Source organism: Manacus vitellinus, unplaced genomic scaffold (assembly GCF_001715985.3).
Source record: "Manacus vitellinus isolate BGI_N305 unplaced genomic scaffold, ASM171598v3 scaffold_55_pilon, whole genome shotgun sequence".
NCBI lineage: Eukaryota > Metazoa > Chordata > Aves > Passeriformes > Pipridae > Manacus > Manacus vitellinus.
Genome location: NW_021940651.1, coordinates 2,445,345 through 2,458,629, shown reverse-complemented (window position 1 = coordinate 2,458,629; position 13,285 = coordinate 2,445,345). Strand labels below are relative to the sequence as shown.

Below are 13,285 nucleotides of genomic sequence, written 5' to 3'. Positions count from 1 at the left end.
ACATGCCTGCCCTGCTCTGGAGTAGATCAAAACACAGTAGATCCTGTCTGTGCTGGCTCACACATTCATCAAGTGATCACAGAAAGTGTAAGAAGCAGGTTCAAGAGGAGGAAGTGGGGATGCCTGGAATTACAGAGTTCGTCTAGCCATGATGAAGCCCTACTTTCCCGGAAATGTCTGAATATTTGCCTGTCGATGGGAAGTAGTGAATTAAATCCTTATTTTGATTTGCCTACATGCACAGCTTCTGCTTTACCTATGAAAGTGTCTTTATCTCAACCCAGGAGTTTTCTGACTTTTACCCTTCTGATTCTCCCCTCCAACCCACTGCAAGGGAGTGAGTGAGCAGCTGTGTTGTGCTGAGCTGGCTACTGGGGTAAGCCCATAACACAGGGACAGAAGTATGATTCTTTGTGGTTTTACTACAACTACTGATGTTATGTCTGCAGTTCATAAATGGAACAATGTATCTGAAATCAGTTTAAGACTTGGAAGCTATTGCCTCATACTTTATGTATCACTCACGCAGGTAATGTCAGTCTCTTCTACTTCTATTGCCAAGGTCATCCATGTCTCCCACGAACAGAAAAACACCTTTAGCCTTTCTTAAAGTGGCCACCTTTATTCTCATGCAAGTCACCACTTACCTCTCAGGTATAAATCTCCTAGATGCCATGCATTCCCAGATTGACCTGCCCACCTGGATCCCTTACCACAGTATCTCTAAGTCTGTGGACATATTTACTGCAAGCCTCCCTCTCCCCTCCTGCTCCTCCCTCCATAGCCATGTGGCCCAGTTGCCTCCAGCACATGGAAATGGGAGAAAAAAAGCAAATCCATTCCTTGACCACCATGGCCAGGAATGTGCTTTTGCATAGAGCTCTATGTTCCACCAGGTAACAAGCATGCAGGAAACAGACTGGCCTTATGCCACCACCTCGCTGAGGGGTGTGTGTTTCTGGGTCTCACCTTAAGGAAGCTGCAAAATGCCAGAGGGAGGGGTCATAGCTGCTCAGAGGCCTCAGCAATCATCAAACATTCTTTGGATTTCTCCCTTTACAGCTGTCCTTTCTGAAAGGAAAGTGTCTTGCTGGAATACAGGATTTAAATTAGATACACATATAATCCTGGGTAGAAGGGATCTAAACCCTTCCATGATCACTTCCATGTTCAATTGTGACAGAGGTGTGACAGCTGCAGCCCAGCAACAACTATGCTTTTTGTTATGTATTTAAATGTCCACTGTACAGGGAATTCAACTACTGGGTAGCATGGTATCAAAGTCACATACTTTCAATGAAACCAAAGTGCTGCCCACAACCACCGGAGGAAAACTGTGTCTGCTCTATCCTCAGCTCTGCTCAGGTTGTCGGGGCCTGGACAGAGAAGCACACCGTGCATGTTACTTACAGAGCACCCATGGAATATCACAGCCTCCAAGCCCAGTGCCCCTGCTGAACTCAAGCAGACCAAACACTCTGAACAGAAGAACCCAGAGAGCTGATTAAATAAAGTTTACATCTTTCATGGCACATGTACTATATTAGTGCTGTTCTAGAATATGTCAACACTTATTTTATCACATGCTAACTGATGCCCTGAGTTAACTAAAGAGTGTGGACAAAAGGAGAGGTGAAAGCATGAGTTATTCACCAGGCTGTCACACTGCCAGTGGAAACTAAGTAGCAGATGCCTGCATCTGCTAAATTCACATTCCTGTTTCCTCCTCACTAAGTCTGTGAAGTCAACTACACAGGCACTTTACATTTTTCCAGCTCAAAAAAAAGTAGTTGAAAATATTTTGCAACAGATATTTGGTGAATCTAAGGTTTTGTCATTTTATTACTACTGTTTTAAAATTTAATGTTACTTGATGAGTTTTTGTTTGGGTTAAAAGCCAGGTTCAGGGTTCGGTAATATGTAAAGCTTAAAAACCACCTTCAGAGAAAGAAGGAGAACCCTTTAGAAGTGTCTTCCAAAACGTTTAACCACCTACCTGGGAAAAAAAAAAAAAATCAAACAAGTCACATCCACTTTGTGTCTCCTCTGCCACACCAATGAGACCACTCACATCAACTTCTAAGGTACAGCCTGTTTAGAGCAATGTTTAGTGTTTTGTTACTTATTTAGTGTTTCTGTTACCCTAACTATCTCCAATACTTACAGGGCTCAATTATTCACTTTTGTTTTAAGACACCTCATCAAGTAAATAAAACAAAAAAAATAAAACCACTCAACTGCAGCTTTGCTCAGCCTCAGCAGTTGCTTTGCTAACAGGCACTAGGTAGAACTAGATACCTGCATCAGAAAACATAGGGAATAAAGCATTATTCCTTCAGAACTAGAGCTACAAGTTTCTTCTTAATCCGTCCTTTGTCCAGGAAAAAAGGGGGAAGAATTTTATTTCTGTATGAAACCAGGAAACCCTACACTCTGGGCCATCCTGTAAGCTTTATTTAATTTACTTAGGTCACTCAAACTGCATCAACCCTCTCCCACATCCTTAACTCTCCTCAGTACAGACTGCTAGAAAGTCACTTTTCAGAGTCACGTGCCAGAGATAAAGGCTTTTTCAGATAGCATGTGGAAAAACAGTGGCATTAAGTGGTTTGTTGGATTACTGACAATAAAACTAACCTAAAAGCAGTCTCGGGGAGCACAGCAGGAGTTCAGCTGCTATCCAAAGGGAGGCATCAAACAAACACCTCGGCACTTATCTAACAAGTTCACCTGAAATTCTCTGGTAGACCAGTACATTTTCAGATTAATCATTCAACAGCTCCGTAACGAAAATAGTGTTCATAGATAATCTTCAACTAGAAACACAATATACAGAGTGCTTACTACATAACCAGAGAAAGAAAGTAATATAATAATTTCTGAAGCCTAAAAATATATTGAATAACATTTTTTACACCACTGAAATAAACAAGGGGAATTAAAAAAAATAATCTGTTTTTCTAGAACAAAAGTTTTAATTAAAACTGACTAAAGGACACAGTGAGAATGCACTAGCATATGAAAGTATGGCAAATATTCCCCTTACCTAATCTCTAAGTGAGCTTCCCTAGAGCTGTAGCAAAACACAGCACTGCAGGACATAGCTCAGTTAAGCCCTCTGTAAATTGAAGTCTGACATAAAGCATCATGCATCCCACTTTTTAAACCACCAGCACATACTTTTGTATGTACATTATACACAAACACCTCAAAACATTTCTAATTTATTTACACCAGTAAGAATTATCACATTTCAGACTTGCCCACCCCACTCTTTAAACTTCTGAGAGCAGTAGCATAAGACTGTTTTGTTCCTTAGCGATAATTCCATTCATCCCATTTTGCTAAGCAATTTCAAAATGAACTTCAAGTAACACCTATTAACCAAATGTTTCAGACTTAAATCAGATGGATTAAGAGGAATGCTGCTTTACTCTACAACCCTCATCTTTTTAAGCTATCAAACCACCAAATTTTTAATCCAAAACACAAGAAAAAATAATCTGAAACAAATAGAAGGTCATATTAGGTTACTTATTTCTGTTTAATTTTAACTACTTGAAGCAGACAGCTGTTTCTAGCTCTGACACTGTAAATAAAGCACTGCTGAATACTAGTAAAAGACAAAAGGAATGCAGGCACAAGGAAGACAAGACTGCTTAAACAGGACTGCTTAAACATTACATTCCATTGGTTAGTGTTGCAAGCCAGCGAGAATGACTACAAACTAGAATTAAAGACAAACAGAAATACCAAATAGCTTGATACCAAATCCAGAAAAAAAATGTTTTGAAAACATAAAAGGAAAAGGTGCTTTGCAAAATACTGGTATTAGACCAAAAAAAAGATAAATTTCCCAAAGCATGCATTTTGCCCCTAAATCTCAAAGGGAGAATCCAAAAGATGAATCATTAAAAGAGAGTCTATGGAACCTTAACAGGTATGGTCTTATGGCTTCAAAAAAGCTTTCAGGTTAATATCACTCCTCAGTAGTGTTTCTCAGAGCTAACTCCAGTTTAATTAACTGTATGTTGAGAAATACAAAGTAGAACTTCTCCTTTTGCAGCAGTAATGTTCTTCTTTGCCCTGTACATTTTCAGTTGACTACTTACTAATTCAAGAATTCCAACGGAGCACAATTGGTACCAATGTGAGATTCTGAATCAATTGAATTAAAATCAACTTTGGGGAACTTCTGTGTCTCTAGTCAGTATAACTTCTTCGATGCAACACCCCAACTTATTTAGAACAAAATTACCATGACTTGACTAAAACTACTAAGAGTTGAAAAACACTGCAAAGCTGGTTTGCACCTAATATTTCCTCTTCCTTAGGGAAATCAAACAACATAGATTCCAACTCTGAAATCAAAGCTCTCATCTTAAGTGTTACTAGTTCTTAAATAACAATTTTGAGTCTGCTCTAATGAAAGAGAGGAACAGGCAAATTTCACAAGGATTCAGGCGTTTTGCTTGAACATAAGTGTTGCGTGAAATTTCTTGTCTCACATTCTGAACAATGGTGAAAGATATTTCTGTATTTTTCATAATTTCCTCCAGAGTTAGAACTGAAGGAAGACGACTGAGTCTGAAGAGGTGGATCTCTGCATCATGTAATATTTTGTTTGTCCAGCTTGGGAAGGAATAAGGAAGATACCACTGAGACACACAATGTGGTCAATTCAACTGTCTTCAAAGACTTGGTTTCTGAAATAGAGCTGAAAGCATCTTTTCCTCTATGAATATTAAAAGTAGGCAAGGGAAAATTAAAAAAAAAAATCAGACACCAGGTTTTAGTATGTCAAGAAAAGGTAATGCAAACGTTCTCTAAAGAAATGATCATGCAATAATTTCCAAAACTGGTCACAAAAAGTAGCAAATCATGAACTGTGTAGTTAAGAGGATAACTTCATGCAGAATGGGTTTGTACAGTACATACCCAGATAGGATCTCTTGGGAGGTGCTTTGATTTCTTCATCCTTACTATCTGCAGCTACATAAAAAATAATTGAGGGGGGAAAAAAAGAAAGGAAAGACAAACAGACTTTTATAATTAAATGCAACAGAGGTTATTTTAGTTTAGTCAGTTAGTACACTTTACTTATTAAAATAATAGCCAAACCAAACCATGTTAGAAATTTTAGTCCCCATGCTTTCTAGAAGGCTCCCACCCCATGATGTTAAGATAGGGTCAAGCAGTAGGAAGTCCCAGAGGAGTCTCAATGCACAAACCTACAACAATGTACCTAGGAGGGGCAAATAAAGGCTTAAAAAACAATGTAACAGATAGCTTGATTCTTACTTTAGACCATATAAACTCTTACTTTTCATGATCAGAGAAAACAAGCTGTTATCTCAGCAACACTGAGTGTGTAAGCGTGTATGTATAAACAGCTGAGACAATACAGTTGCCCTGCCTCCAGTGGAAAATGCTATTCTAAAATACTTTCACAAAGCCCATCATCAAGAATAGAACAGACCTCATCTGCTCCCGTGCTGCATGCTAAACTTTCGCTCTAACCCTCCTCCTCTGCCAGTTGAAAACCGTGTATTACACAAGAGTGTTTTCCAGTGCCAAAAACAGAGCTCTTCAAGGGATCAGAGTGCTATAATAAGATACAAGTTATAAAGCAGATTAGGACAACTAGCAGTTGGAAGGAAGACAAAACTGGAAGAACAATCAGAGGAAATCATCTTCATGTAAAAACACAAGAGCCCATGTTCTGCTTACAGAGCCTGGGCTGCAGTACAGTAAGGAGAGTCTGTTTTTAACAAATGCTGTCCACTAGTTTTCAGTATAGTTCATACACTCGGGGGATTCAAAATCTGACACAGTGTCTTGGGTATGACTGAAATCTTTGTTGAAGAGACGTGGAAAGATTATTCATGGAAGGAGAGAAAAGGTTCTTTATAGAGTGTCTGTCTCCAAGAATACAGAGAGACTGCTCTGGCCTGTCAACATTCTCAAAACTGACCAGATGTTTGCAGCTCTCTGTATCTATGACCACCTTGCTTCAGCCATCTCTTGATTCTCATGTCAAAACATAGCACATGCACATTTTGCTTTTCAATATTCAGCTCTTTAGCATGCCCCAGAAATAAAATACTTTGAATTAAAACAACAAAAAAAAACCTGCCACTGAACTCGGAATCTTTCTACACTGAACAAAAAACGCAGCATACATACAGATGCACAGACACCAATTTAAAAGTTGGGAACAAATAAGGAAAGCTATTGTTACCACAACAATGGTACCAGAAGATCTCCATTAAAGCAGTTAAAATGCAATTAAACTAATGTTAAATACAGGACAAAAGATGAGAGGTATTGTTCATGCCTGCTGATTTTATCTGAAGACTCCTTCTTGTAGCTTTCAAAGCATTCATAAGCAGGAGAGAGAACAATCCTATCACTCGAGGTTTAAAAATCAAGTTGGGGGTATTTGTTGTTTTCATATTTTGCTTGTTTGGGGTGTTGTTTTTTTCCCAATCCGAACTGTTAAAAACAGGTTACAAAGTCCAAGTTTTAAAAAAATAATAAAATAGTTGGATATATAAACAGGACTTACTCTATTTTCGATCAGTACTTGTACTAGAAGGATAAAGTTTATGTATCCAAAACAAAAAATCAGAGAAGGTAGCAGCAGCACAAGATGGGCTCCATCATTTTCAACTTACTTTTACTTTGTAATACTAAAAGTGCAGAGGGGGAATCCCACAATTGAGAAATAACTGAGAAAAGGAAAAAAATTAAGAAAACTTGGATAACCTTTTTAAGTTCTCTATATAGAGTCTACAAAAAAATAATCAAACATTACTAGAAAGCATCTAAGAAGACTGCATTGTTCATGCTATGATAGTTACCTACAAATGAAAGCACAAGCATTTTGACTGAATGGTTTTATGCCTATATTTGAATTCCTATTGATATGTATTTTAACCCAGTTACACCACAAAACAGGTTAGAGAATACAGAACAAGCTTGCCAGGATTTGAAGAGACTGCTTCGGAATGCTTCAAGATAGGAACCAGATTCCCTCTGAACTAGTTATTACTTAAGGGACCTTATTTGTGAGAATAATAAAACAAAAGAAAAAAAAAGGCAACTCCCAGATCATTCAAAACACACTCGTAAACATACACTTCTGTGACTTGGAGGAAGTATCACATTTAACAGTAATTTAAGAAAACAGCAAACTCCCTTCCACTGAAATATTCTTTCTAAATATTTTAGATTATTTTGCAGAAACATTCAAAGGGAAGATAGAAGTTAAAGAAGAGAAACGTTTAAAATTAAGGCCAGCCATGTGAGAAATAATACATTACATTATCATACAGAAATGGTGTACCTTTTCCTCAGGATTCTGCAAGGTTAAACAAAAACACTGACTTCAAACATAGCTTTTCACTGCCCCAGTAAGCTATGAGGAAAGAAAGTAAGTATACAGATTTATCAGCTTGCCTGAAACACCATAAAATTTAAGAGATAAGATAGGTGTAGGACTAGAAACACAGATCTCACTCCTACTCATACTGTGCTTGAAACATATCATACTGTAGCTTGAAAGGAGCTTTGTACACATCTGTATTTTTATTGTGAGCCATCATATAGTTGTCCTTACTGAAAATCAATACCAGGTAAGAAAAATAATTTAACTGTTCTCAAAGTTTGTGGGAGGATGCAAGCCTTTCGATGAAAACAAATAATGAAGGTCCACAAATAGGTAAAATCCGTCTTTCTAGCAAATTCCACGTGACAATCTGAGTTTCTGGAAAAAGGACCAAATGACACAATGCAGCCTTAAGGAGTTTCTATCATCTGGCAAGGGAAAGACTGATTATCCTTTAGAAGACTGTATGTCTTTCAGGGAGAGTTGTTTAAAGAGTGCTATATACTAAACTGAAAAGCCTCCCTTTTTGTCCAAAGGTTACCGAAGCAGCCTGCTACAGTGTGCGTGTGTAAATATGCACAAGGATAATTTCCTCTCAGAAAAGGCGAACGGAGAAACCTCTCTGTCACTCCACTAGCACAGACAGCAAAGGAGGAAGAAAGCACACATGCCCCTCCTAAATGTTTCCCGGATTTTAACTGCTGCTAAATCTGGCTGAAAGTAGATTTTAAGTCATTCATCCTGCCAGACTGACAACCCCTGTGAACACAGCAGCTTGTGTTTGGAAGCTGGAGTACAGCTCCTCTTCTGTATGAATTCACTTACCTGAATAGTTTCACGCTACACTCCACAATGAGCAGGAATGGGAGTAGCTTCCTTAGCTATTAGATAAATTACCCTACTGCACAGCAAGTAGCTGCTGCCTTCTAATGATGGCTATGGATATCTGGAATTGGATCAGACCCTCAATTATTAGGGAGTGTGGAAGAGAACAGATGGAGAGCGTAAATTATACATCCATAATGGCAAAACAACTGACAAAAAGCTGACAGTGTTAATTCTGTTCTCGTTGGTAATAAGCTGTTACATAAAATGTTGTAAGTCAAAGTCAACAAAGAGAAACCAAAACCTACCCCTCTCACATTTCTTATCTGGGGGTTAAAAAACAGGTACTTTCTACAAAGCCTGAACATTTTATTAAATAAAGAATAATACTCTGGTCTGACTGAAATTATCAATGCCTAAAAATTAACAAATAACCGAAATAAAAAATATGTTAAAATTCCCATAAATCCCAACTAATCTCACACTAAAGCCTCAGGGTACACAAAAAGACATAGTTTTGCAACTATATGACAGCACCTCCTCTTTTGACAGTCAATAACTCAAGTAAGTAGAAAATTAGTTTCAAAAGCAAATGTTTGCAATAAATTGCAATAAAATAAAATTTCAGATGATAAAGTATAATCGTAACTATGAACAGTACAAATTACAGTTAAAAAACAACACAGGTTAGCACAATGGCATAACAGCCAGCTCTATATTCAGAGCATGATGTGAAATATTAAGGAAAACTCCAATTTCTAGACTGAACTGAGACCCATCTATACACATTTACCTGAAAAAAAAGCTGTTTCAAAAAAGATGTTTAGAAAGCATTACACTGAATTATCAAGAAAAGAGACTGGATTGCAATTCAGATAGAACTTTTGTACAAAATACAGCGCACTATACTTTCAAAAACATTTATCCTGCAAAAGCCAGCTCCCGTCACTGACCTGCAAAAGAGCGGCGTTTTATGTTCAGCTCATTGGACACTCGTACTTCAGTGCACAGCTTCAGCATCAGTAACATTGTAATGATCATGATAATGCTTTGCCACAAAAGAGGGGATTCAAAACGCCTTCCAAACCTAAAAAAAAAAAGAAAAGAAAATACATAAAACATTTAAGCATGTGGAAAGGGAAATGCTAACAGCAACAGGTATGAAAGGCTGAAGAAGTTGAAGTCACCAGCCAAACCTATATGAACATACAGTAGCTCAGAGTAGGAGTATCTGAGAATCTTATTTCAACTGATCCTAGAGATTCTGAAGCCAGAAGCTTAAGACTTTGTTTCCAAAGCCAGCAGCAAGCCTATTATTTTGAAAGGAGAACCACATTCATGAAGGAGTCAAGTCAGTACAGAGAGACCAGAGGGTTATGCCACATTAAAACCAATTATGTGTGCTCTCCACGTACACACTTGGTAGATTCCACATGGACTTCTGAGCAAAACTTACCTTCCTCAATTTTTCATTTTTTAATGTGAAGGCATAAAAACAATAGCACTCTCCTTATAAAGAAATAAATACCTACAGCCCTGTCTGCCTCTAGTCATCTGAGAGGAAAGACCAGGTCTGCGGAACACACGAATTATTTCATCAATTTTTGTCTTATTTGGACCAAGACTGGCGGAAGTAAGGAAGTACAAATGATGTTTGATGGGGGCTTCTGAGCACTTCCTGTACAAAACTGAGAGGTAAACTTGTATTGTGGCCAGTCTTGACTGAAGAGCTTACTCTTATGTGATTGCACAAGATCCTGCAACAGGAAAATGAGAACCCCTCACTGAAGATCAGTGATGCACCAAGCTCCTCTTTCTACATTGCTCGATGAAAGCTCAGCAATCCCCACCACACACTCAGTAAGTGCATTACAGTTAAAGGGTGAAAGCTTTTCATACGTAGCCCTCAAGATATAGTGCATTACAACAGGAAAGTTGCACACACATCACAGTGAGCTGCTTCTCTGTGCTTATTTCTGCCAGGTATTATGCCTTGAACACAGAGGTGCTGAGGAAGTGATTCGGTGAAAACACATTGCTACGCTCCTTCAGCCAGCACCCTGAGGCATGCAGGCTTTCTAAATTTCCTAACAGCACAGTTACTATGGTCACTTTCTGACCACATCATGCTAACTGAGTCCTAAGCCTCACAGGCATGGCAACTATTGCCCTCTACAGATCAACAAAACATACTCATATGAAATACATCTTCCCAAACACCAAGCCCCAAAACAAGTCTTGCAGGCAACACAACCCTTTAAACTAGGTCACATATACAGGAAAACAAACAGCTGCCAGCTGCAGAGCAAACATGACATGGCCTTCACCACACTACCTGGATAACAAGACTAGAGGGAATACCACCGTCAAGGACCACTGTTGGGTTCTTGAAGCTGTAAAAGCAAAGCCAGAACACTCATTTTGCTCTGGGTCATGGACACAAACACCACTCCAAGCTGCTTACCCTACTTTGCATTGATATTAGGGCCTGCCGAAGCAATACTAATCCAGTTTAAGACTCCTCAGGCCAGCCTGAGCCAGGAGCACTGTGAGATGTAAGCCCTGCAGGGAGAGCATGCTATTCCATGTTCTGCCTACTTTCCGCCTTGCAGACATTATTCCTGTCTTTGCCTAAGCAAGAGCTGGGAGAGGAGGAACATCAAAGTAATTAAACTATGTTACCAGAGAGAGATGAAGAGCCTCAGGATACTATAACAGGCTTGCAGAAATTTGAAGCTTTGAAGTCCTGGGGTGAGGGGGTCACCACTATTATTCTGCATTTTCACCCCATAACTACAATGTTGTGTCATAAAGTGAACAGTGACACTTGGAGTATACAGGGAACTCAAGACTTCATATGTCAGACTACACTGTTTACTTTGTTTGTAAAAACAAAAGAACTCTTTATTTCCTGTACTAGTCAAATGCACAATAAAGGGAGGGAGGGGCTTACATTTTATCAGTATTTCCACAGACTTAAAATGACTAATGCATATTCAGGGTGATGAAGACAAGAGAAGTGAACATTCAAGCCAGAGCAGAGACTAACTAGTCATTTAGAAAACTACTTAATTCCATTGGTACAATTCAATCCTGTTGCAATAATCCTGCTATTCCAGTCCTGGGCCTACTCAAAACAGCAAATGCCAATTGTGCAAAAGAAGCCTAAACTAGACCAAACACAAAAGATTTGCTTATCTCTTTTCCTAAGACATCTCTGAAAAGAAACTGACTGTTGTTGGTGCAAACAGATCACACATTCCTCCTACACTCCTGGATGCTGTTTCAACTTCCACCCATTGGATGCTATAGACTTTTCCTGGTCTTTGGGAAGTTACAGATTCTAGGCAACATGGAAAGCACACAGGATATTCCACACACCACCAGGACCATGACAAACAGCCCACGGTAGCAGCATGGCAGCTGTCCTGAAAGACATCCAATGGAATTACAGAATTTAATCAGCAGGAAGAATAAGAAACAAACTAGTTTTGCAACAGGATCTTTTCGTATAAGTTTCTTCTTGATATGTAAACTTCCAAGACTTTATGGTAAACATCCCAAGCTCTTCACTTGGACATACAAAATTCCACTTTACTTTCTGCATAGAAGAGCAATGCATTTTATCCCTGCTCTCCAGCACTTATAAAAAAGAAGGAGGAATTTAATAACACTTTTGCCCTCAATATCTGAGCAAGATTCCACCAGCAGGCCATATATATAAGGCAATCTTTCAAAGTTCTAGTCACACTGTCAGCTTGATTTATACCATCATCCCACATTCCCCACGTGGTAAAAGCTGGCAAGATCCATTTTAGTAACAGAAGCCTTAAAAGCAAAAGTTTCTCTTTTTCACAGAAAGTCCTACAAACAGACATCACTGAAGCCAAAGCAACACCAGACAGCAGAGACCTGATCCACACGTGGCACTGTAGGTGTTACAGCAATTCCATAGTTCTCATCTTTTCCCTGACTGTCAGAACTTCTTCCCACAGTTTGTCTTAAGGCAACTGTTTTGTGAGAAAAACTGCAAAGTTGGACGGTTTTATCTTCTGTTGTTTGGATTTCTGTGGCATTGTTGTATGAGGGTTAGGACAGTGGCCTGCAGAATTGCATCTCAAAACCTTTGGAAAGAATATTGTCTTCTTGGAAAATATACAAACCACATTATCCTATGACATCCATTTTATGAAATGCAAAACTGAAAAAAAAGTCCAAAAACTTCTGAGAATAGCAGGGAGCATAAGTACTTTTGGCTGCGCTCACTCAAGATACAAATAAAAATGCCTACTGCTGATTTCTAAGAAATCTGCAGTTCCTTTTCCTCTAGCTATTTACTCTGATTTTAATATTAAAAGAAATCATAATTTATCTCATCATAAGCTCTGTTTTAAAAAAGAAAGGGCGAAGAGAGGGGGAAGAGACAGAGAACTCACAAGTAAGTTCTTCTGCATCCTCCACCCCCAACTGATTATACAACTCTCACCCGCCTTCTTGTTCCTGTTCTTGATCATGACAATGCAAAGCTACTCAGCTGGTAGACTGCAGGCCACAGGAACCCAGAAGGTATGTCCATCTTGGTCACAACTGAGCTCATGTGCCACAAAGGAACTTTGAAGCCATCCCACAACTTCAAAAACAGCCTAGGACAGCTTAAACAGATAATTAATCACCTCAAAGCTAAAGCATCAGGTTATCCCTTGAGCAAGAAAAGAGAGCTAATTCAGGGAGTACAGTAAGACATATGCTAACAAAAATGTTAATGAAGAGTTTAATTAAAAATGCAGAGGGAAAAAAATCGCTATCAGATTTTTTGGAGCAGGCCATGTACCTTCACATGTACCAGAATTACAAGGGCATTGAGTTTTGCACTGCCTCTCACTCTCTTATCCAGAGCACAGACCTTCTCCAGGCTGACCAGTCCAGAGAAACACTGACTGTGGGGCTGGAGAAGACAGACAGAAGGAGCAGTACTGACAGTGGCAGAAGGACTAGAACAACGGAACAGCTGATGCAATAATAAATCATGTCCAGCAGCTATACTGGCACCCCAAAATAAACATTGCTTTG

The 13,285-nt window shown here is 39.0% G+C and overlaps 1 protein-coding gene across 1 annotated transcript in view; it reads right to left on the bottom strand.

Annotated features, from left to right (window-relative positions):
• The window catches only part of SLC66A2 (solute carrier family 66 member 2), a 73,630-nt gene that overhangs the window by 43,355 nt on the left and 16,990 nt on the right, over positions 1 to 13,285 (bottom strand). Inside the window, 2 exon segments of the mRNA XM_018081619.3 lie at positions 4,939 to 4,992; positions 9,169 to 9,302. Coding sequence (XP_017937108.3) covers positions 4,939 to 4,992; positions 9,169 to 9,302 — 188 coding nt within the window.